The sequence below is a fragment of the Stenella coeruleoalba genome (assembly GCF_951394435.1).
Source record: "Stenella coeruleoalba genome assembly, chromosome: 11".
Lineage (NCBI taxonomy): Eukaryota > Metazoa > Chordata > Mammalia > Artiodactyla > Delphinidae > Stenella > Stenella coeruleoalba.
In genome coordinates this window covers 16910043-16932560 of record NC_137157.1, presented here as the reverse complement: position 1 = coordinate 16932560, position 22518 = coordinate 16910043, and the positions used below count along the sequence as shown (strand labels likewise).

Here is a 22518-nt window from a genome sequence, read left to right as displayed (position 1 = left end):
AACAGGGAAAAATAGAAAAACAAAAATAAAACTCAGGTTGTCCAACTTTTTGTGGAGAGTCCTTTACAGAAGACGAACCGTGAAAACTGAGACTGACTGAGCTCCATGTTCTCCTGCACCTTGTTTACTCTTTCTTGTCAGATCCTTTTCAGTCACATGCCTTTTCTCTCTCTTTCACACCACATCAGTTCTTGTTTGAAGAATGAAAACAACAGCTAAATGGTGTGATTTAAAACTGGCACAGAGAGAGAAGCTAAAATTGCCCAGTCAGGAAATGAGGCATGCATTAATGATTTTCTTTTGATTCATTGTTTTTCGAAAACATCCAAATGCAGTTAGCCATTGTCCATGAAATAAAATAAGTTCTTAAAAAGGAAAAAGGAGACACTAGACTTATTCTTTCACTCCATGTTAGGGAGAGGACTGACTAACATGGGGCACTTACTGTATGCCTGACATTTTATTAGGAACTTATCATCAAATGATTTTGCATTACCCTTCGAATAAAATCTTAACTTCTTCCAAAGCCCATCCTACCCAGTGCAATTTGGCCTACTTCTTCAGTGAACCCCCTCCATTTCTGCTCTAGCTTAGCCATCCTGGCCTTTTTTTCATTTATGAAACATACCCAGCTTGTTCCTGCCTCAGGACTCTTGCACGTCACATTCCTTCTACCTGGAATGCTCTTTCTTTGGTCTTCACATGTCTAATTTCTTCTCATCAATCAGACCTCAGCTAAAATAGCCCTTCCTCAGAGGGGCCTTCCTTGACCATCCAACCTAACACAGACCTCCCTCTTAGGAACCTAGTCCAGTATGCTGCTTTATTTTTTTTCCCATTGCACTTATAGTATCTGAAGTTATTTTTTTTTGATTTTGATCTGTCTCCTTGCATTAGATTTTTCCTCTATGCCTTGTTCACTGCTGTATGTCAAGCATTTAGAAGAGTGGCTGGCACAAATGAGACACACAATAGTGTTTGTCCAAAGAATAGGCAGATAGCACACTCTATAACCTTATAAGGCAGAATACGTATGATTTACAAGGGCCAATGTCCTCCAGTCAAAGAATTCCAGGAACATCCTGGTAGTTGAACAAGTTGGGTTTATTGCTCATCATAGTGACAGAGAATGCACACCATGGGGAACCATGAAGCATCTCAGTAACAGAGTGTTAGAAAAGGACTTAAAAGATCTGGGTTCAAGTTAGGTGATTTTGGTTGGGATTTAAGGCAGCAGCACTTTTATTTCTGGATTGGATGTTGTCGGGAAGCATGGACAGTTCTATGACAGGATATCCTTAATGAATCTCACTTACAAGGCAGGAAGACTGGAATAGTGCTAAAATTATAACTGGTAAAAAAAAAAAAGTAGCAATCATTTGTATTAGTCAGGATTGGGTGGTGTTTTCTGGTTTGCCAGTGACTTTGTTTTTGTCATATTCAGACAAGATAACTGAGTGGTCTTACTTTTGGTCTACTTCCTCAGAGTTATTGAGCCACCATCTCTGATATTGGTGTTCTGTGCAATTATCTTTAATAGGAGAACATGAAGACCTAGCTGTGAATGTCAGACCATTTTCTGGATGTCAGGGTCTGTTTTTCTCTTTCTTATGAGTGTTCTAGGGCTCCAGTGTCATACAGTGAAGAAATAAGCAAGAGTGTTTCTTTTGGCTGTTTGATAATTCCCCTCTTTCTCCCTCACCAATTCTGTATTTGTAAGGGGGTAGCCGCTGAACCAAGATGGTGGAGGCCAAGGTAGAGAAGCAGCGCTTCTAAGACGGCAGACAACTCAAAAATGCCCTATTTGCCCAAGAGTTAATTACCATCTCAGCATGAGCCCAGCTATACCTAATTTTCAAACGGAGCATGGTGTGTCTTTTGTATCCTGAATGATAGGACTACCCACTCCTCACCATTGTCCCAAAGATCATGTTCAACCATCCACCAGGGCCTTTGTTCTAGTTCAAGGTTTCATCTAAACACAGCTGTATGCCTTTAGGAAAGTCTTTGTACCAGTATCCCAGCATCCCCTGGGTTCCCTGTATTCCTCTGTTAGCATCCCTGCTATATTGTAATTAATTTGTTTATAATCTGTCTGCCTGGTTAGACCCTCTCCCACATGTTAGTATCCCTGGAACTTAATTTTAACAAAGGTCTTGGCCCAGGCTATAGTCTCTATAAATATTAAATGGATTTAAAATGGAGATTTAATTCCTGGCTTGAATTCATCTCACACAACATCTATTGAGTCTGTCCTATGAGCCAGGAGGACAATTTGATAAACCAGATAGTCCTTACTTTCAGGGAAATAGTGCTCATTTCTAATAGGTTTAAAAAAAGAAAAGCCAGCATTTATTTAGGGTCAAGCACTGTGTTAGGTGCTTTGCATGTATCAGAATTATTAGTGCCATTTTACAGGTAAAACAACTGATAAGTTGTGAGTTAAGTAATTTTGCTGAAGTAACACAGCTATTAAGCAGCAGAGCAGGGATTTTAACTCAGTCTGACTCCAGTAATACTTGCCCAACTATTAGGTTGAAAGATGCCACATAAATTCACAGTTCTGTCATTAAATCAGAGTTCAGGTTGATCTCGGGTGGACTTGGCCTGCAGTGGCTTGAAACAGGATCTCAGTTCCCTGACCAGAGACTGAAGCCAGGCCATGGCAGTGAGAGCCCCAAATCCTAGCCACTAGACCATGAGGGCCAGTGGCTAGTGACAAGGCCCTGGATCGTCTGTTTTGGAGAAAGGAATTTCAACCAAGAGATGGAAAGTAGTGAAACAAGTAAAGCATTTATTAGGAGGAAAAAAGTACATGTGCATAGACACACATGGGTGGGCTCAGAGAAAGTGTAGTTGACAGAGCATACTATGGTCTAGTGCCCCCTCCCTTCTCTGACCTCTGAGGAAACTTTTTGCTGTGTGTGGTTTAGGAGGTCTCCTCGACCTCAAGAATGAGAAATAGACGGCAGACAGCAGAAGCAAGAAGAATTACAATCCTGCAGCCTGTGGAACAAAAACCACATTCACAGAAAGATAGACAAGATGAAAAGGCAGAGGGCTATGTACCAGATGAAGGAACAAGATAAAACCCCAGAAAAACAACTAAATGAAGTGGAGATAGGAAACCTTCCAGAAAAAGAATTCAGAATAATGATAGTGAAGATGATCCAGGACCTCAGAAAAAGAATGGAGACAGAAATTGAGAAGATGCAAGAAATGTTTAAAAAAGACCTAGAAGAATTAAGGAACAAACAAACAGAAATGAGCAATACAATAACTGAATTGAAAACTACACTAGAAGGAATCAATAGCAGAATAACTGAGGCAGAAGAACGGATAAGTGACCTGGAAGAGAGAATGGTGGAATTCACTGCTATAGAACAGAATAAAGAAAAAAGAATGAAAAGAAATGAAGACAGCCTAAGAGACCTCTGGGACAACATTAAACGCAACAGCATTCGCATTACATGGGTCCCAGAAGGAGAAGAGAGAGAGAAAGGACCCGAGAAAATATTTGAAGAGATTATAGCTGAAAACTTCCCTAATATGGGAAAGGAAATAGCCACTCAAGTCCAGGAAGCACAGAGAGTCCCATACAGGATAAACGCAAGGAGAAACATGCCTAGACACATAGTAATCAAATTGGCAAAAATTAAAGACAAAGAAAAATTATTGAAAGCAGCAGGGAAAAACAACAAATAACATACAAGGGAACTCCCAGAAGGCTGACAGCTGATTTCTCAGAAGAAACTGTGCAAACTAGAAGGGAGTGGCATGACATATTTAAAGTGATGAAAGGGAAGAAACTACAACCAAGATTACCCAGCAAGAATCTCATTCAGATTCAATGGAGAAATCAAAAGCTTCAGAGACAAGCAAAAGCTAAGAGAATTCAGCACCACCAAACCAGCTCTACAACAAATACTAAAGGAACTTCTCTAAGTGGGAAACACAAGAGAAGAAAAGAACCTACAAAAACAAACCCAAAACAATTAAGAAAATGGTAATAGGAGCATACATATCATTAATTACCTTAACCATGAATGAATTAAATGCTCCAACCAAAAGACACAGGCTCGCTGAATGGATACAAAAGCAAGACCCATATATATGCTGTCTGCAAGAGACCCACTTCAGACCTAGGGACACAAACAGACTGAAAGTGAGGGGATGGAAAAAGATATTTCATGCAAATGGATATCAAAAGAAAGCTGGAGTAGCAATACTCATATCAGATAAAATAGACTTTAAAATAAAAAATATTAAAAGAGACAAGGAAGGACACTACATAATGATCAAGGGATCAATCCAACAAGAAGATATAACAATTATGAACATATACGCACCCAACATAGAAGCACCTCAATACATAAGGCAACTGCTAACAGCTATAAAAGAGGAAATCATCAGTAACACAATAATAGTGGGGGACTTTAACACCTTACTTACACCAATGGACAGATCATCCAAAAACTAATCCAGAAAACTAATAAGGAAACACAAGCTTTAAATGACACAATAGACCAGATAGATTTAATTGATATTTATAGGACATTCCATCCAAAAACAGCAGATTGCCCTTTCTTCTCAAGTGCACATGGAACGTTCTCCAGGATAGATCACATCTTGGGTCACAAATCAAGCCTCAGTAAATTTAAGAATATTGAAATCTTATCAAGCATCTTTTCTGACCACAACGCTATGAGATTAGAAATCAATTACAGGGAAAAAAATGTAAAAAACACAAACACATGGAGGCTAAACAATACATTACTAAATAACCAAGAGATCACTGAAGAAATCAAAGAGGAAATCAAAAAATACCTAGAGACAAATGACAACAAAAACATGATGATCCAAAACCTATGGGATGCAGCAAAAGCAGTTCTAAGAGGGAATTTTATAGCAGTACAAGCCTATTTCAAGAAACAAGAAAAATCTCAAATAAACAACTGAACATTACACCTAAAGGAACTAGAGAAAGAGAAAAAACAAAACCCAAAGTTAGCAGAAGGACAGAAATCATAAAGACCAGAGCAGAAATAAATGAAATAGAAACAAAGAAAACAATAGCAAAGATCAATAAAACTAAAAGCTGGTTCTTTGAGAAGATAAACAAAATTGATAAGCCATTAGCCAGACACATCAAGAAAAAGAGGGAGAGTACTCAAATCAATAAAATTAGAAATGAAAAAGGAGAAGTTACAACAGACACTGCAGAAATACAAAGCATCCTAAGAGACTACTACAAGCAACTCTATGCCAATAAAATGGACAACCTGGAAGAAATGGACAAATTCTTAGGGGAGGTACAACCTTCCAAGACTGAACCAGGAAGAGATAGAAAATATGAACAGACCGATCACAAGAAATGAAATTGAAACTGTGATTAAAAATCTCCCAACAAACAGAAGTCCAGGACCAGATGGCTTCACAGGTGAATTCCATCAAACATTTAGAGAAGAGCTAACACCCATCCTTCTCAAACTGTCCGAAAAAATTGCAGAGCAAGGAATACTCCCAAACTCATTCTATGAGGTCACCATCACCCTGATACCAAAACCAGACAAACATACTACAAAAAAAGAAAATTACAGACCAATATCACTGATGAATATAGATGCAAAAATCCTCAACACAATACTAGCAAACAGAATGCAGATACACATTAAAAGGATCATACACCATGATCAAGTGGGATTTATCCCAGGATGCAAATATATGCAAATCAATCAATGTGATATACCATATTAACAAATTGAAGAATAAAAACCATATGATCATCTTAATAGATGCAGAAAAAGCTTTAGACAAAATTCAACGCCCATTTATGATAAAAACTCTCCAGAAAGTGGGCACAGAGGGAACCTAACTCAACATAATAAAGGCCATATACGAGAAACCCACAGCAAACATCATTCTCAATGGTGAAAAACTGAAAGCATTTCCTGTAAGATCAGGAACAAGACAAGGATATCCACTCTCACCACTATTATCAACATAGTTTTGGAAGTCCTAGTCACAGCAATCAGAGAAGAAAAAGATATAAAAGAATACAACTTGGAAAATAAGAAGTAAAACTGTCACTGTTTGCAGATGACATGATACTATAAATAGAGATTCCTAAAGACTCTACCAGAAAACCGCTAGAACTAATCAATGAATTTGGTAAAGTAGCAGGATACAAAATTAATGCACAGAAATCTCTTGCATTCCTATACACTAATGATGAAAAATCTGAAAGAGAAATTAAGAAACACTCCCATTTACCACTGCAACAAAAAGAATAAAATACCTAGGAATAAACCTACCTAGGGAGACAAAAGACCTGTATGCTGAAAACTATAAGACACTGATGAAAGAAATTAAAGATGATACAAACATATGGAGAGATATACCGTGTTCTTGGATTGGAAGAATCAATATTGTGGAAATGACTATACTACCCAAAGCAATCTACAGATTCAATGCAATACCTATCAAGTTACCAATGGCATTTTTTACAGAACTAGAACAAAAAAATCTTAAAATTTGTATGGAGACACAAGAGACCTCGAATAGCCAAAGCAGTCTTGAGGGAAAAAAATGGAGCTGGAGTAATCAGACTCCCTGACTTCAGACTATACTACAAAGCTACAGTAATCAAGACAATATGGTACTGGCACAAAAACAGAAAGATAGATCAATGGAACAAGACAGAAAGCCCAGAGATAAACCCATGCACCTATCGTCAACTAATCTATGACAGAGTAGGCAAGGATATACAATGGAGAAAAGACAGTCTCTTCAATAAGTGGTGCTGGGAAAACTGGACAGCTACATGTAAAAGAATGAAAGTAGAACACTTCCTAACACCATACACAAAAATAAATTCAAAATGGATTAGAGACCTAAATGTAAGACTGGACACTATAAAACTCTTAGAGGAAAACATAGGAAAAACACTCTTTGACGTAAATCACAGCAAGATCTTTTTTGATCCACCTCCTAGAGTAATGGAAATAAAAACAAAAATAAACAAATGGGACCTAAGGAAACAAAATCTTTTGCACAGCAAAGGAAACCATAAACAAGACGAAAAGACAACCCTCAGAATGGGAGAAAACATTTGCAAACGAATCAACGGACAAAGGATTAATCTCCAAAATATATAAACAGCTCATGCAGCTCAATATTAAAAGAAAAAACAACCCAATCCAACAATGGGAAGAAGACCTAAATAGACGTTTCTCCAAAGAAGACACACAGATGGCCAAGAAGCACATGAAAAGCTGCTCAGCATCACTAATTATTAGAGAAATGCAAATCAAAACTACAATGAGGTATCACCTCACACCAGTTAGAATGGGCTTCATCAGAAAATCTACAAGCAACAAATGCTGGAGAGGGTGTGGAGAAAAAGGAACCCTCTTGCACTGTTGGTGGAATGTAAACTGATACAGCCACTACGGAGAACAGTATGGAGGTTTCTTAAAAAACTAAAAATAGAATTACCATATGATCCAGGAATCCCACTACTGGGCATATACCCAGAGAAAACCATAATTCAAAAAGACACATGCACCCCAATGTTCATTGCAGCACTATTTACAATAGCCAGGTCATGGAAGCAACCTAAATGCCCATCGACAGACGAATGGATAAAGAAGTGGTGGTATATATATTCAATGGAATATGACTCAGCCATAAAAAGGAACGAAATTGGGTCATTTGCTGAGACATGGATGGATCTAGAGACTGTCATACAGAGTGAGGTAAGTGAGAAAGAGAAAAACAAATATCGTATATTAACGCATATATATGGAACCTAGAAAAATGGTACAGATGAACCGGTTTGCAGGGCAGAAATTGAGACACAAATGTAGAGAATAAACGTATGGACACCAAGGCGGGAAAGCGGCGGGGGGCGGGGGTGGTGGTGTGATGAATTGGGAGATTGGGATTGACATATATACACTAATATGTATAAAATGGATAACTAATAAGAACCTGCTGTATAAAAAAATATATAAAATAAAATTCAAAAAAAAAAAAAAAAAAGAATGAGAAATATGTGGTCTCTTTATCTTCTATCCAAGCAGGACTCAGCTCATCTTTGCTCCTGCCATTATCTTTATCTTGGAGTATCTGTCCACAGGGCACAGATTCCAGCTGCTCAGCCTGGGGCCCACCTATCTCCTGCCTCAAGGTTCTGGATCCAGATCATCACAATTGTGGCAGATATCCATTTTAAAGTCGAGTAGGTTAATATGACCAACATGGGGAAGACTTATGTTGCAACTGTGGATGGGGGAACAGAGTTGCATTGGTTTTCTGTTAGAGCAGAAATGGATTTCAGTGTTGGCTTCAGTCTGTAACATATTTTGGGCGCCCACCGTGCTCAAAACAGCTGTTTCCTGACACTTCCTCTCCTCCCCACATCCTGGAGCAGGGAGGGGAAGTGGCGAAAAGGAAGAAAAGGCAAAGAGGATGTGGAAGGCAAGCAGGTGGGCATCCTCTGCCGTCCAGCCTCACCCTCCAGCCTGCACCGGCAACGCCCCTCGGCCCCGCCCTCGCCCCAACCTACTTTAAACTCCCGCCCCCTCTTAACGACTACCAATGCCCAGCCGGGGAGCCCGCAGGAGGCTGCGGATTGGCCGGCGCCGCGGTTGCCCAGGTGACGGGTGGGTCCTGCTGGGTCCCAGAGCCGGGCGCGGCGGGGGCGAGGGTTGCCCGGTGGTTTCCGTCCCGGCCCGCCCAAGCCTGCGGTGCCCAGGTTTGCGCCCGTCGGTAGCTGGAGGGGGCTGTCCCCGCGCGCCCCTCCGCCCAGTGTGTTTCCTGCCGGCCTCCCGCTAGGGGCGCGACGCCCTCCGCCTCCGTCTCCGCCCCCAGGATCTGCGGCTGCCAGCTTCCGAGCGCGGCTTCCCTGGACGGCGGCGCGATGGGCTGCGGGAACTCCACCGCCACCAGCGCGGGCGCGGGCCAAGGTGAGCGCGGCGGGCGGCTGGGGGCGCGGTGACGGCGACTCGGGGGCTGTGGGGAGCTCTGCAGGGCGGGCCACCTCTGCGGGAGAGGCCAGGAGAGAGGCGGCGAGAAGGAAGGATGCAGGGACCTCGGGCAGGGCGGGCGAGCAGCCCCCTCTCCTCGTCCCCCATTTTCGGGACAGGTGCAGACTGTCCGGTTTTGGAAAGACCGAAAGCAGGGCATGTCCCCCCTGTGCGGGGGGCGGTCGCGCCGGGACGAGGCGAGCCTGCAGAGCGATCCTGCGGAGGGAGCGCGGGGAGTCCTGGCGGCGGGGCTCCCCTGCAGCGCGTAGACCCGGAACCCTCCTGGGAGAGAGGGTTCCTACTCGTGGCCGGCGTCCGCACCCCCTCGTCCCGCAGTCGCTCCCGCAGGCCTCGCCCCCAGCCCCTCGGAACCCAGAGGCTGCACCTGGAAAAGTGCAGCAGAACAATTCAGGACTTTTTTGGGGGGAGGGGGCTGCTAGTGCGTTGGGAAGAACTGCAAACAGGGCTCTAAAAATTCATCCGAGTCTGTCTTGATGCTTAAGACCCGCTGGGCTGCTTGTACGATTTCTCTGAGAACCTGCAGTATTGAGGATGCTTTAGAATATGTGTGACAGAGCTTTAATATTAGCAGTGATCTGTTCGTATATTTTTCATTAAAAAAATAAAAAAATATTGAAAGTTTTGTTTACACCTCTTCATTTTGTTGATTGGCAGGGGAAGTCTTTTACAGATTTACGCAGTCAGCCAGGCTTTGTATCGAGTGACTTATTCCAAAACTCAACCGTTCTCTTTGATCCAGCTAATGTCTACTGATTTACGAGTCTGGATCTGTTTTGAGTAATATCTGCTGACCTATTTTGGTGTCTTTTGGATAAAGAACTCATATCTCATCCAGTTGAGATCAATCAGATGCCACATTCCATCCTAGCCAGCAAATGGGAACAGCACTCTGATGCTGCAGTATTTTCCTAGGCGGGCATGGATGCCCTGTCAATGACTTTGTGACCTTGGGTCTGTCACTTCCCTTAACCCAGACCTCCTGGAAGATGTAGTTTAAAATTTAAGCCTTTTTCATTTATTTAAAGTTTATTTTGATGTTCACGTATGGGATCAGATATGGAAATCTGCTCATTTAATTGGCCAAGTTTGTTATTCCTCTTTGGCTGTCAGTGACCACACAAATGGAATATTTTAAGAAACGGTGCTACAATATGTGGGATTCTAGTCCTAGAGCTTTGAATGAACCCAGGTAATAATTCATTGAAAAGTTTATCTCTTGCAGGTAACATTTACCATCGCGAATTAAATTCTCAATCTTGTGATAGGCAGAGAGCCACTGGGGAACACATTTTTCAATTCCTGTAACAGTGACATAGGTTAGTTAGCTTAGTTAGTGCCTTAAGGCAAGGACAGGATTCTAACTTGAGAGTGGCCAGAGAGCTCTGCGTGGAAACCTGGAACAGTGTCAAGGCCATTTCCTGCACCAGGAATTACAATTGACTCTTGAGCAACATGAGGTTGAACTGTACAGGTCCACTTATACACGGATAGTTTTCAATAGTAAATACTAAAGTACTACACGCTCTTTGGTCATTTGAATCCGAGGATGTGGAACTGCGGATATAGAGGGCTGACCATAAGTTATACTCGGATTTTCAACTCTGCGGAGGGTTGAGGCCCCTAACCCCTGCGCTTTTCAAGTGTCAAGTGTATATCTCTCGATCTAACATGCACTGTGGCCCTACGCCTTCCACTGCATGTTCACCCTACTTTTAAAAAGGTTAAGAACCATTAACCACAATACACAAAAAAGGAAATCATAGGAAGGATTTGTAACAGATTTCCTTTAAAGTGGAGCTAGTTTACTTCATTTACATTTTTGTTTATTAATGAACTGCTTGTCAGGTTTGGGGATAGAGGGAGGAGTTCCACTGCTAAACCAGAATGATGATAAGGGAGCTCTGCAGTGGTAATGTAACAAACAGAGAAAATATAATGCTCTTTACAAATATTTGGTTGACCTTCCCCCCCCCACCCCAGGAGCACATCCCTTATTATGTAAAGGGAAATACAGTTATATTGAAAAAAAAATTCCAAGTGCATTTCTTCTTGATGAGTAGCCTCACTTTTGTTCACGAAGGACAGCTCCTGTAAGAGCATGCTGTTCTCTCCTCAAGCTCGCTCTTTGCTAAAAATTACTGTATGTTCAGAGAAGAGCAAGATGCCGAGGGCAGACTGTAAAACATGAAGGAGGAGAAAACATTTGAGTTGGGAGTTGTTGCATCACTTCTTTGATGGCTCTGCCCTTGTCTCTGAGAAGTCACCCCCCGAACATTTCTCTGCTAGGGAGTCCAGCTGGCTAGCTTCGGGATTTGTTCATTGTTATTTTGAAATTTTCTATCAGCTGGTGGTAGGACTTCTGTTTCAGAAAGGAGGAGAGATGGAAGGTTAAGAAAACAGTTCAGAGAAAGATGGTGGGCAGGTGCTGAACTTGAGTCTGGAGAGTGAGGCTCAAGCTTGACACTGGCACTGTGCTGGCTGTGTTACTGTGGGCATTTCATTTTACTTTTTTGTACTCTGTACTGTAATTATTATATAGTAGTAGAAACTACAATGTTGAAGGTGAGATGGTTTTCCTTGAATATTTTTCTATAAGAACATGGCAAATCTACTTTCAGAGGATGCATTTGCACTTTATAATGATGCCCCCAACCTGAAATCTCCATTGTAAGCCCTGTTTTACTACCTAAGCAATTCAGGTAAAACCAGATAATTGTTTCTGTTTTCCCTGAGCTATTTGGACAACTGCTTTTCTTGGCTTTTGTCTGGTGAAATTGGTTTCTATGACAAATTGATATTTAGCGGTGTACTTGAGTAAATTTGATTCTGTATGTCCAACATGTGGAAAAACTAAAGTGCAGTACAATGGTCAAATGGCCAGAAGGAATCAGATCATTCAGTCCCTAGATAATTCAGGTTAGGTTTCCTTTATAGTAGATTTCTAACTCTATGTGCAAAGCTTTGTACCCTTTTAGGAAATTTTAGGGCAAGGGTAGGGGCAGCCAGCAAGGGATGATTGTAGAATGAAATCAAACTTTCCCCCTCTTAAGAAGCTGATTGTCTAGGTAGGAGGGTTAACCATTTGAGAACAGTTGCAAAGCAAGGTGTAGTAGAATATACATCGAACGTCCAAATGCCCAGGAGATGTTGAATAAGATGCTAGTTTAATCGGAGAAATCTTTGGGGAGGAGTCAAGCTATCAGTGCTTCAGTGTAGATGGGATCATGAGAACCGTTCTGCTTACACAAGCGCTCTCTCCATTCTAATGTTTTCATAAGATCACCCTCTCAATGTAGGAATTTGATTTTTCCCAACTTAGAATTGTACAAGGACTTCTTGTATTTTCCATTCATTGAAGACTCAGTACATTTTTCCTGCATAGTGTAGAGTCTAGACCCTAAACTGTAGAGAAACATCTGGGTTAAAGAGTCCATTTTTAAAAATTGAAGTATAGTAGATTTATAACATTTTGTTAATTTCTGCTGTACAGCAAAGTGATTCAGTTATACATATATATACTTTTTTATATTCTTTTCCATTATGGTTTATCTCAGGATATTAAATATAGTTCTTTGTGCTATACAGTAGGACCTTGTTATTTATCCATCCTATATATAATAGTTTGTATCTGCTAACCCCAAATGCCCACTCTATCCCTCTCTCACCCTCCCTCCGCCTTGGCAACCACAAGTCTGTTCTCTATGTCTGTGAGTCTGTTTCTGTTTCATAGGTAGGTTCATTTGTGTCATATTTTAGATTCCACATATACGTGATATCATATGGTATTTATCTTTCTCTTTCTGACATAAAGAGTCCATTTTTAAGGAGTTGCGTTTGCTATAGGGCAGGGAGCTTTTGCTTTCTGTGTGTTTTTCTCTGCTCTCCGTCCCCACCACTCTCTCACTCAGCAATCAGATTCTCTATCCGTTTGTTTTCCCTTGAATGTATTCTCTAATTAGGCCGAGACATGAACACCCTTGCATGTGAACTGATGATCCCCAGCAGGTCAGTCGTTTCCTGTATACAGTCATACATGTAGATTGTTGAGCAAGTCTGTAATGTAAACCAGAAAATCCTATTTTATGTGAACCAGAAAATCCCTTCAAAGTTTGGACGGTTCCAGATATCTACAAGAGCCTATCTCGATGCAGGCTATTTTGCAGGCTGTAGAAGCTTTTTGCAGGGCAGAGTCATTTCAGAAGTGTTCTGCTCATGGTAGTTGATTGAATTGGTGAGCTGTGGGTTTTCTACCAGAGATGTGTAACTGGCAGCTATCTGACCATAGCTTACTACTAGAATGTTTCTATAATGGTTCTTCTGTTATTTATATACTAATAGTCTGAGAAGGCGTGGAGGAGGAATTTACCAGTTCTTTATCCTATTTTATCAGTGTACCCAGGGAGTTACTCTAATTCTTTTGAGTCCAATTACTTAGGTTAGTTATCTCCTTATCCTCAATTAGATAGGTAATTGCATTCTCTTCTTTTGCTGTAGCTGTATGGTCCGGCCTTAATCTACATCTGTAAATGGTTTGGTAGTATTAAAATTCTTCCACCATGCTCAGTATTAGTCCAGGCCATGTGGCGGGGGGGGAATAATATAAAATTTTGCTGATATCATCAAAGAAGTCATTAATATCTTGTGCTACTTCCCCCCAGCTCACTTAGGTCCCAGCCCCACCATCCTTCTTTCTGTTCTTTATGCTGAACTCACTCTTGTTTTCTATCTGTTTGAAACACTCTTTGCTGGAGAGCTGATATTTTGTTAATTTATTTACTGTCTTTTTTGTTCCCCTTCCCCAAAGGTAGGCCTCATGAGAGCCTCGCACATCTTGTTCACAGCTGGACCCTCAGCCTCTAGACCAATATCCAAACTTTCAATGGAATTTTTAGGGTCTTAAAATTTTTTCTTTTGTTGAATAAATAACTATATTGGGGAAACAAAGAAGTTGTAAAATTGAGTCCTAAATTTTCATCATGTGCCCTGTGACTGATGTAACACTGGAGGGAATGAAATAAAACCTTAAGCAATCAGGGAAGCCTGCTTGGAGGAGGTGGGACTCGATTTGACTTTGAAGAATAGGTAGGATTTGAATAAGCAGAAAACAGAAGGGAGGGCATTTTTAGAGCCGTATGAAAACATAGGGACAGAAATGGGTTCGGTGCATTTCAGGGCAGTGAGAAGTCAGGCCTGACTGGGTTAGTAGTTCATGTTGGTTGCAGGGTGTTGGAAGTAAGAACAGTTAGGATGGGGGTGAGGAGGACAGAGAGGCAGGAAGGCCTCAGAATTGAGAGGAGGCACCGGAGCCAAAAAATCCTAGTTTGAATCCTGCTTTCATCATTTATCAGCTGCATGACCTTGGGCCACTTGCTTAAACTGTCTGTACCTTAGTTTCCTCAGCTGTAAAACGGGAGAGTAGTTATAGAACCTACTCAAGATTAAATGAGTTAATATATGTAAAGTGCTTAGAGCAGTGCCTCATGTAAGTACTCAGTATGCTATTTATTATTAATATAGGGAAAGACATTCATGACTGGTATAGACATTCATGACTGGTAAGTACTCATGTAAGTACTCAGTATGCTATTTATTATTAATATAGGGAAAGACATTCATGACTGGTATAGAAGGAAAGAGCGAGCATGTAGAGTGACATAATTTAACGCTGTTGTCAGGAGTGAGTGAAGTGAGAGGGCCGTCGGTGAGTGATGGAGGCATTGATGTCAGGGACCCCTGGAAGCCAGCTAGGCTGAGGATGGGCTCCATGTGAGGGAGGAAGGGGAAGGGAGAAGGAAAAATGAACCCAAACTGTTAAAGCCTGGGCGACTGGGAGATGTTACTTCCTCTAAAGGAAGGTAAGAGGATGCAGGCGACCCATATACTCTTGGGTGTACCGCGTTTGACGTGATGTGAATGATGAGGGGTGTGGAAACGCCTGTGCTCAGACAGTTACCACTGATGCAGCAGAATCAGGAGGTTCACTTGTTCCAACTCCCCAGAATCGATGTTGCAACCATGTGAATGGTTCACGAAGGTGACCCAAGTGAATTACCCAAGTTCTGCCGTGAGCCACTTACAGCTCAATCTAGACATGGCTTAAATTATAGCAGCTAACTGTCAATGTGTTGCTTTATGTCTGTACTTATATGACTACCTTTATTTATTAATTTTTACCTGCTGAAAGCATAGCTACCCAGCAAGGACAACCTGTAAGCAAAGAGATTTTCTGTAAGAGCTTCCACGTTCATTAACATAATTGTATTTGCAGTAACATGGATGGACCTAGAGGGTATTATGCTGAGTAAAATAAGTCAGACAGAAAATGACAAATACTCTATGTTATCACTTACATGTTGAATCTAAGAAATGAAACAAATGAATAACTATAACAAAACAGAGACAGATTCACAGATACAGAAAACAAACTAGTGGCTGCCAGGGGTTGGGGGTGGAGTTACGGGTGAAATAGATGAAGGGGATTAAGAGGTACAAACTACCAATTATAAAATAAGTAAGTCACAGGGATGTAAGGTACAGCACAAGGAATATAGTCAATAATATTTTAATAAGTTTGGTGCATAATCTATAAAAATATTGAATCCTATGTTCTACACCTGAAATATAATATTGTAAAGCAACTATACTTTAAAAAAATTATATTTCTAGGACACGTTGACCTGAATTTTTTTCTGCATTACTGAAGAAATGACTAATGAATCTGTATCTCTTATTGGCTTATTAAAAAATAAACACTGCTTTAGATGAACTAAAGAGCTGTTGTTCTCCTTCTTTGGGCCAAATTGAGACTATGACATAGTTTTAGAACTATTATGGGTCAGAGGAGACGTAGCAAGCTGTCAAAATTAGAGGGAACTCTGTTTATTTTTCTGTAGTTATGTTTATACAGTTCTCAGAGGGACGTTTTTCTTTTATAAAACAAATAAAGAGTAAAATGTTTCTGCATATTTTTATTATTTCCCATGAGAGCCATAATCATTTATATTTCTGATGATTTATGCTGAAAGAAGAGTGATTTGTAAATCTTTAGTACCTTTTAGAAATTCTTCATATACATAGTTTTATTTTTTGGTGTGTGTGTTTAAATTATCACTACTCAGTCTGAACAAAGAGACATGATTTAATATGTAATTTAGCAATTCATTTACTTGTGAATATTTCCAGTATGTTACATGAAAGCTATAAAGTGCATAGAGAACAGTGATGAAAAAGGCATTAATAGACTATATTCTCTAATAGACAGATGTATGTGACCTTTTAAAAGAGAGAAATATTTTCTTTATATTAGAATTTGGCACATGTAAGGAAACTCATAACAATAAACGTATGACTGAACAATATTGAAAACATACTGGGCAGTACAGCTCAATCTTTTTAACTTATAAGACTGATTAGATTACAAAGGAACATCTGTCTATAGGAACCAAGGTGTTATAAATATCTACTTAATATCACTGAACTGATGTAGTATCTTGCAGCTGGCTTTCTCACGCACAAGGAATAAAATTTTGTCTGTGTTTGCAGAATGTATGATATGTCATATTAAACTTAATTCTCCCCCAAGATTAATTTTGCTATGTATTTCTTTTCAAAAGGGAATTTCTGTTTTTGGAGAGGTGGAGGAGGCCAGGGATGAGAAGGTATAGTGGGTTGAATGGTGACCTCTAAAAAGATATGTTCGCATCCTAATCCCTGGAATGTGTGAATGCTATCTTGTTTCGAAAAAGGGTCTTTGCAGGTATAATTAAATGAAGAATTTTGAGATGAGGACATCATCCTAGGTTGTCTGGGTAGGCCCTAAATCCAGTGATAAGTTTCCTTATAAGAGACAGACGAGGAGAAGACAGAGATACAGAGAGAAGGTGGTGTGAGGACAGGTGTAGAACAGAAAACGCACTATGTGGCCACAAGCCAAATAATGCCAAGGAGGGCCTACTGCCACCAGATGCTAAGAGGCCTAGAACGGATTCTTCCCCGGAGCCTCTGTAGGTAGTTGGGAACTCCTGACACCTTGATTTTGTACTTCTGGCCTCCAGAATTCTGAGAGCACGTATTTCTGTTGATTTAAGCCACCCAACTAGGGGTGATTCGTTACAGCAGCGCTGTGGAACTAATACACAAGGCTTTTTCTGCACTTGTTCTGGGAATGGGATAAAATAAGAAAATATAGTTTACAAACTATACCTGGAGCATAAATAATTATTTGCTGAAGCAAATACAGTGCAACTTAATCTTGGTGTGATTCATAAAGCATTTCAAGGTTGTTCAGGGGGTACCCGATTTTTATGGGGGTACCTGATTTTTGTAAAACATGAAGAATATCTGAGAGGCTTATTCCCTCCAGATGCTATCCACTTCTCCAGTTCTCGTACACCAACTGGGCTGTCCTACCATCCAGTTCAATTCTGATGCTCCTACCCAGAGTTAGCGTCTGTCACCACAGGTTTGAGGGCTCAGTCCCCCGAGATGGTCTCACCTCAGATGCCAGTAGCAAGGATCAGGTCCCCAGCTTACTTGCATTGCCATCTGACTTGGCAGCAAATTTGGGGGTTCTCACAGCCCCCCTCCTCAGATTTGACAATTTGCTAGAATGCCTCACAGAGTTCAGGAAGGCACTTTTCTTACTGGTTTAAACATACCAGTTTCTTATAAAGGACACAAATGAACAGCCAGATGAAGAGGTACAGGGGACATGTTAAGGGTCTCAGGGGCAGGGGGTCTCTGTCTCCATGGAGTTGGGGGCTTCCCCCTCCTGGCACATGGATGTGTTCAACTCAGAACCCTGTCCTTATAGGGTTTTTTTGTTTGTTTGTTTTTGCGGTACGTGGGCCTCTCACTGTTGTGGCCTCTCCCGTTGCGGAGCACAGGCTCCGGACGCGCAGGCTCAGCGGCCATGGCTCACGGGCCCAGCCGCTCCGCGGCATGTGGGATCTTCCCGGACCGGGGCACGGACCCGCGTCCCCTGCATGGGCAGGCGGACTCTCAACCACTGCGCCACCAGGGAAGCCCCTTATAGGGGTTTTTATGGAGGTTTCACTACATAGGCATGACTGTTCAAATCATTGGCCATTGCTGATTGACTTAATCTCCAGCCCCTCTCTTTTCCCAGGAGGACAGGGAATGGGGCTGAAAGTTCCAAGCTTCTAATCAAGCCTTGCCTTTTCTGGTGACCAGCTCCCGTCCTGAAGCTGTGTAGGGGCTGCCAAGAGTCTCCTCATTGGAATGAAAGAGGTTCCTATCACCCCTCTCTCTCAGGAAATTCCAAGGTTTCTAGAAGCTCTGTGCCAGGAATGGGGAACAAAGATCAAATATCTTTCTATGACTCCTCAATATCAGATTAAGTTTTTTAAATGTTTAAAATAAATTGAATTTGCTATGCATTTTTAAGTGACTGAGGCTTTTGACTTGGAGAATCATGAATACAATTTTAAAATCTTTTGATGAAAGTGTTGATAAAAGGTATAGACTTCCCTGGCAGTCCAGTGGTTAAGACTCCACGCTCCCACTGCGGGGAGCACAGGTTCGATCCCTGGTCGGCGAATCCAACGTGCCATGCGGAGCGGCCAAAAAAAAAAACCCAACGGTGTACATAATAACGGTGAAGTGATATTGCGAACAAGCAATAATCTTTAAGTGTTAAAGAAACAGTTACATTCAGAAGGAAATATTCTTCTTTACATACCCTAACCATTTACAATATTTGTCACTGGAACTCTATATGATACTTTTCTGAGAGCAGACCTTCCCCCCTTCTACTTTTTAGGAAGATATTTAAAATTATAATTATCAGTACTACAATTTAGGAAAATAGTCATTAAATCTTTTGACTGACAAAAATTCTAATGGTCTATATATTTTGTGGTGCTTTTATCACACAAGAAACATGTTTACCTTGCCTCCCTTATATTAAGGTACCACGGCTATGTTCAAATAGTAAAGAGTCATTTTGGCAGGAAATGAAGTGGTACTAACAGGAACAAATGTTCTATCCCAGACGGCTTGAAAGAAGTAGCTACACCACTATAAATATTTGTTCAATAAATGATGAATCACATGAACCATAAACATAACTTAAAGCAAATGGGATTTTGGCACTATCTGAATAGTTGTAGTCAAAGGATCTTTTGCATGAATTATCTAGAGAAGAACTCTCCGTCTGGTTAATTATAATCAATACATAGGTGAAGTGTGATTAAAATGTTGCACTGAGGGTAATCAGAATTTTTCTTCTATTTCTAATAATTTTATGATTTTATACTTTTGCAGAACAAAGAGATATTTCACATTTTATATGCCTAGATATTCTGATAGTTTTGCTGAGGGTTTCAACAATTACAGTCGTCTTTTTTTTTCCTTTTTCTCTGTGAAGCTGTGTGTTGGGAGTCGTGTTCTACCTGCCCTGGTTATAACCTTATCATTAACCCCCTGCTACCTTGCTCCTAAGAAGATGCACATCTTCTTCCCTTTTATAAAGATGGAGTGTACATTACAGTCATATGTATATACTGGATTTAGTGTTTTTAACTTCTTGGCCTCCTTCACTTTGCAGTTATTAAATAGACGTTGCCCTTTAAATGAGGGACATTTGAGAACAGAAGAAATGGCCTGCTGACTTCCTTCTGGAAGGTAGTACGTGGCATCTGCCTTGAGCCTGCTGGGATGTTAGATGGTGAACCCAGCAGGGAAGCGGCCATAAGGGTGCCTGGAGCCTGGTGCAGTCAAGGTGAAGTGGATGCAGGGTTGCTGGTGGCTGATTAAAATAGGTACTGAGGAGGCAACGTGTGGCTGTTTTGAAGTGAATTTCACAGCCATTTATTGTACTTTGTCTTCTCAGCTGCCTTTGTCGGCCCAGTATTAGAAACTGAAGCTGGGTGAACTAGTGACTGTCAAACAAATACTGGAGCAGGAATTTTACTTGGGTCTTCTGCCTTCCAGTTCCACGCTGTTCTTTCCCTACCACCCTGCTGCCATTCCCTGAGACACAGTGGGGCAGCTTCTGTCTGCTGTGCCCTCCCTGTGGCTTGTGCCTGATGGCCCTTCATCTCTAAAGGCCCAGCACTCATGACCCATCATGATCGCTTTCTTCTCTCTGTAAGACATCACAGAATCAGTTCCCAACACCTCCAGCTCTCCCTTCCCCTGAGTGCAGCAACCCCCCAATCATTCCCTGTCCTTTTCCATGAAAATGAAAATAAGAAAATGAGGATATTTATTTTCTTTTTAGACTTTCTTCCAGATTCTTATGCTTGTTTTGACTCTGAAATAAAACGTTAATTTTTATGGGGTTTTGGTGGCACTAATCCTTTATTTTTACCTATCAAAACACTCCACTGTTCTTATGTTAAGGTTTAAAAAATTTTACGTTTTTCTTTTTTGGTTTTATGATCTCAGATTCCAAAGCAGTTTTTATTTATATAATTTTAATGAGAATTGTGGGAACAGAAATGTTACTCTTCCCTGAGTAATGACTCAAGTTTGTTACAAAGTTCAGGTTTGGTCAAAGCCTTAAAAGAATTTATTTGAGACATAGTCTTGATTACCTTTATGCTCTGCTTTGAATTTGCAGAATTATAGATCCTAGATTAATATCACTGGGGTACAGTTTTTACAATTTTGGCAATAACTTCTTTGCAGACTTACTTGTTTATTTTGTAGCACATTTTCCTTTATTTTCACACCTCTGTGACTTGTGCAGAAGTTAATTTAATTCCCATTTCATAGATATGGAAATTGAGATATTAAGGAAAATGTGACTGCTAATAATAACAACTTAGTGAGCTATTTTTATGTGCCAGACTTTGTGCTGTTTACATCTTTTTATAATTTTTAAAATTTATTAAATTTTTTTTACTGAGGTGTCATTGACATATAACATTGTATTGGTTTCAGGTGTACAATGAAATGATTCCGTATTTGTATACACAGTGAGATCATCACCACAATAAGTCTAGTTACCATCTGTCACCATGCATAGTTAACTTTTAGGATTTACTATCTTGGCAACTTTAAAGTATGCTCTACGGTATTATTGACTGTAGTCACTGTGCTGTACATGACATCCCCATGACTTATTTATTTTAGAACTGGAAGTTTATATCTCTTGACCCCTGTCACTTGTTTTGCCCATTCCCTAACCCACCTCCCCTCTGGCAACCACCATTCCTTTCTCTATATCTTTGACTTTTGTTTTGTTTTCATTTGTTTTGTTTTTTAGATTCCACATATAAGTGAAACCACATGGTATGTGTCTTTCTCTGACTTATTTTGCTTAGCATAATTCTCTCAAGGTCCGTCCATGTTTTTGCAAATGGCAAGATTTCCTTCTTTTTTTTATTGCTGGGTAGAATTCTATTATTCTAGCCTCTTATATATATAGGTATATCTATATATATCTCACATCTCCTTAATCCATTTATCCAGCAATGGACACTTGTTTTCAATCTTGGCTATTGTGGGTAATGCTGCAATGAACATAGGGGTGTATATATCTTTTTGAATTAGTGTTTTTGTTTTCTTTGGATAAATACCCAGAAGTAGAATTGCTGGATTGTATGGTAGTTCTGTTTTTAATTTTTTGAGGAACTTCCATACTGTTTTCCGTAGTGGCTGCACCAATTTACATTCCCACCAACAGTGTGCACTGGTGCCCCCTTTTTTCCAGATCACTTACCAATACTTGTTATTTGTTGTCTTTTTGATAGTATCCATTCTGACAGGTGTGAGGTGATATCTTGTAGTTTTGATTTGCATTTCTCTGATGATTAGTGATATTGAGCATCATTTCATGTGCCTGTTGACCATCTGTATATCTTCTTTGGAAAAATTTCTATTCAGATGTTTGTTCATTTTAAAATCAGGTTGGTTTCTCTCTCTCTCTCTTTTTTGCTGTTGAGTTTCATGAGTTCTTTATATATTTAGAATATTAACCCCAATCAGATATGTGATTTAGAAATATTTTTTCCCATTCAGTAGGTTGTCTTTTCATTTTGTTGATGGTTTCCTTTGCTGTGTAGAAGTTTTAAAATTTGATGTAGTCCCACTTGTTTACTTTTGCTTCTGTTGCCTTTGCTTTTGGAATCAGATCCAAGCATTAATTTCCAAGACTGGTGTCAAGTAGCTTACCACCTGTGTTTTCCTCCAGGAGTTTTTATGGTATCAGGTCTTACATTTAAGCCTTTAATCCATTTTGTGTTAATTTTTGCATATGATGTAAGATAATAGTTTAGTTTCATTCTTTTGCATATGACTGTCCAGTTTTCCCGACACCATTTATTGAAGAGACTGTCCTTTCCCTATTGTATATTCTTGCCTCATTTGTCATAAATTAATTGACCATGTATGCATGGGTTTATTTTTGGTTTCTCTAGTCTGTTCCATTGATCTGTGTGCCTGTTTTTTGCCAGTACCATACTGTTTTGATTACTATAGCTTTGTCATATAGTTAGAAATC

The 22518-nt window shown here is 40.3% G+C and overlaps 1 protein-coding gene across 1 annotated transcript in view; it reads left to right on the top strand.

Annotated features, from left to right (window-relative positions):
- Positions 1 to 8591: 8591 nt before the first annotated feature.
- LOC307194540 (overexpressed in colon carcinoma 1 protein) overlaps positions 8592 to 22518 on the top strand; it is a 37845-nt gene continuing 23918 nt past the window's right edge. The window contains exon 1 of the mRNA XM_079937710.1: positions 8592 to 8969. Within this exon, the coding sequence (XP_079793836.1) occupies positions 8924 to 8969 (46 nt within the window). The 5' untranslated portion in view covers positions 8592 to 8923. The remainder of the gene's footprint in view (positions 8970 to 22518) is intronic.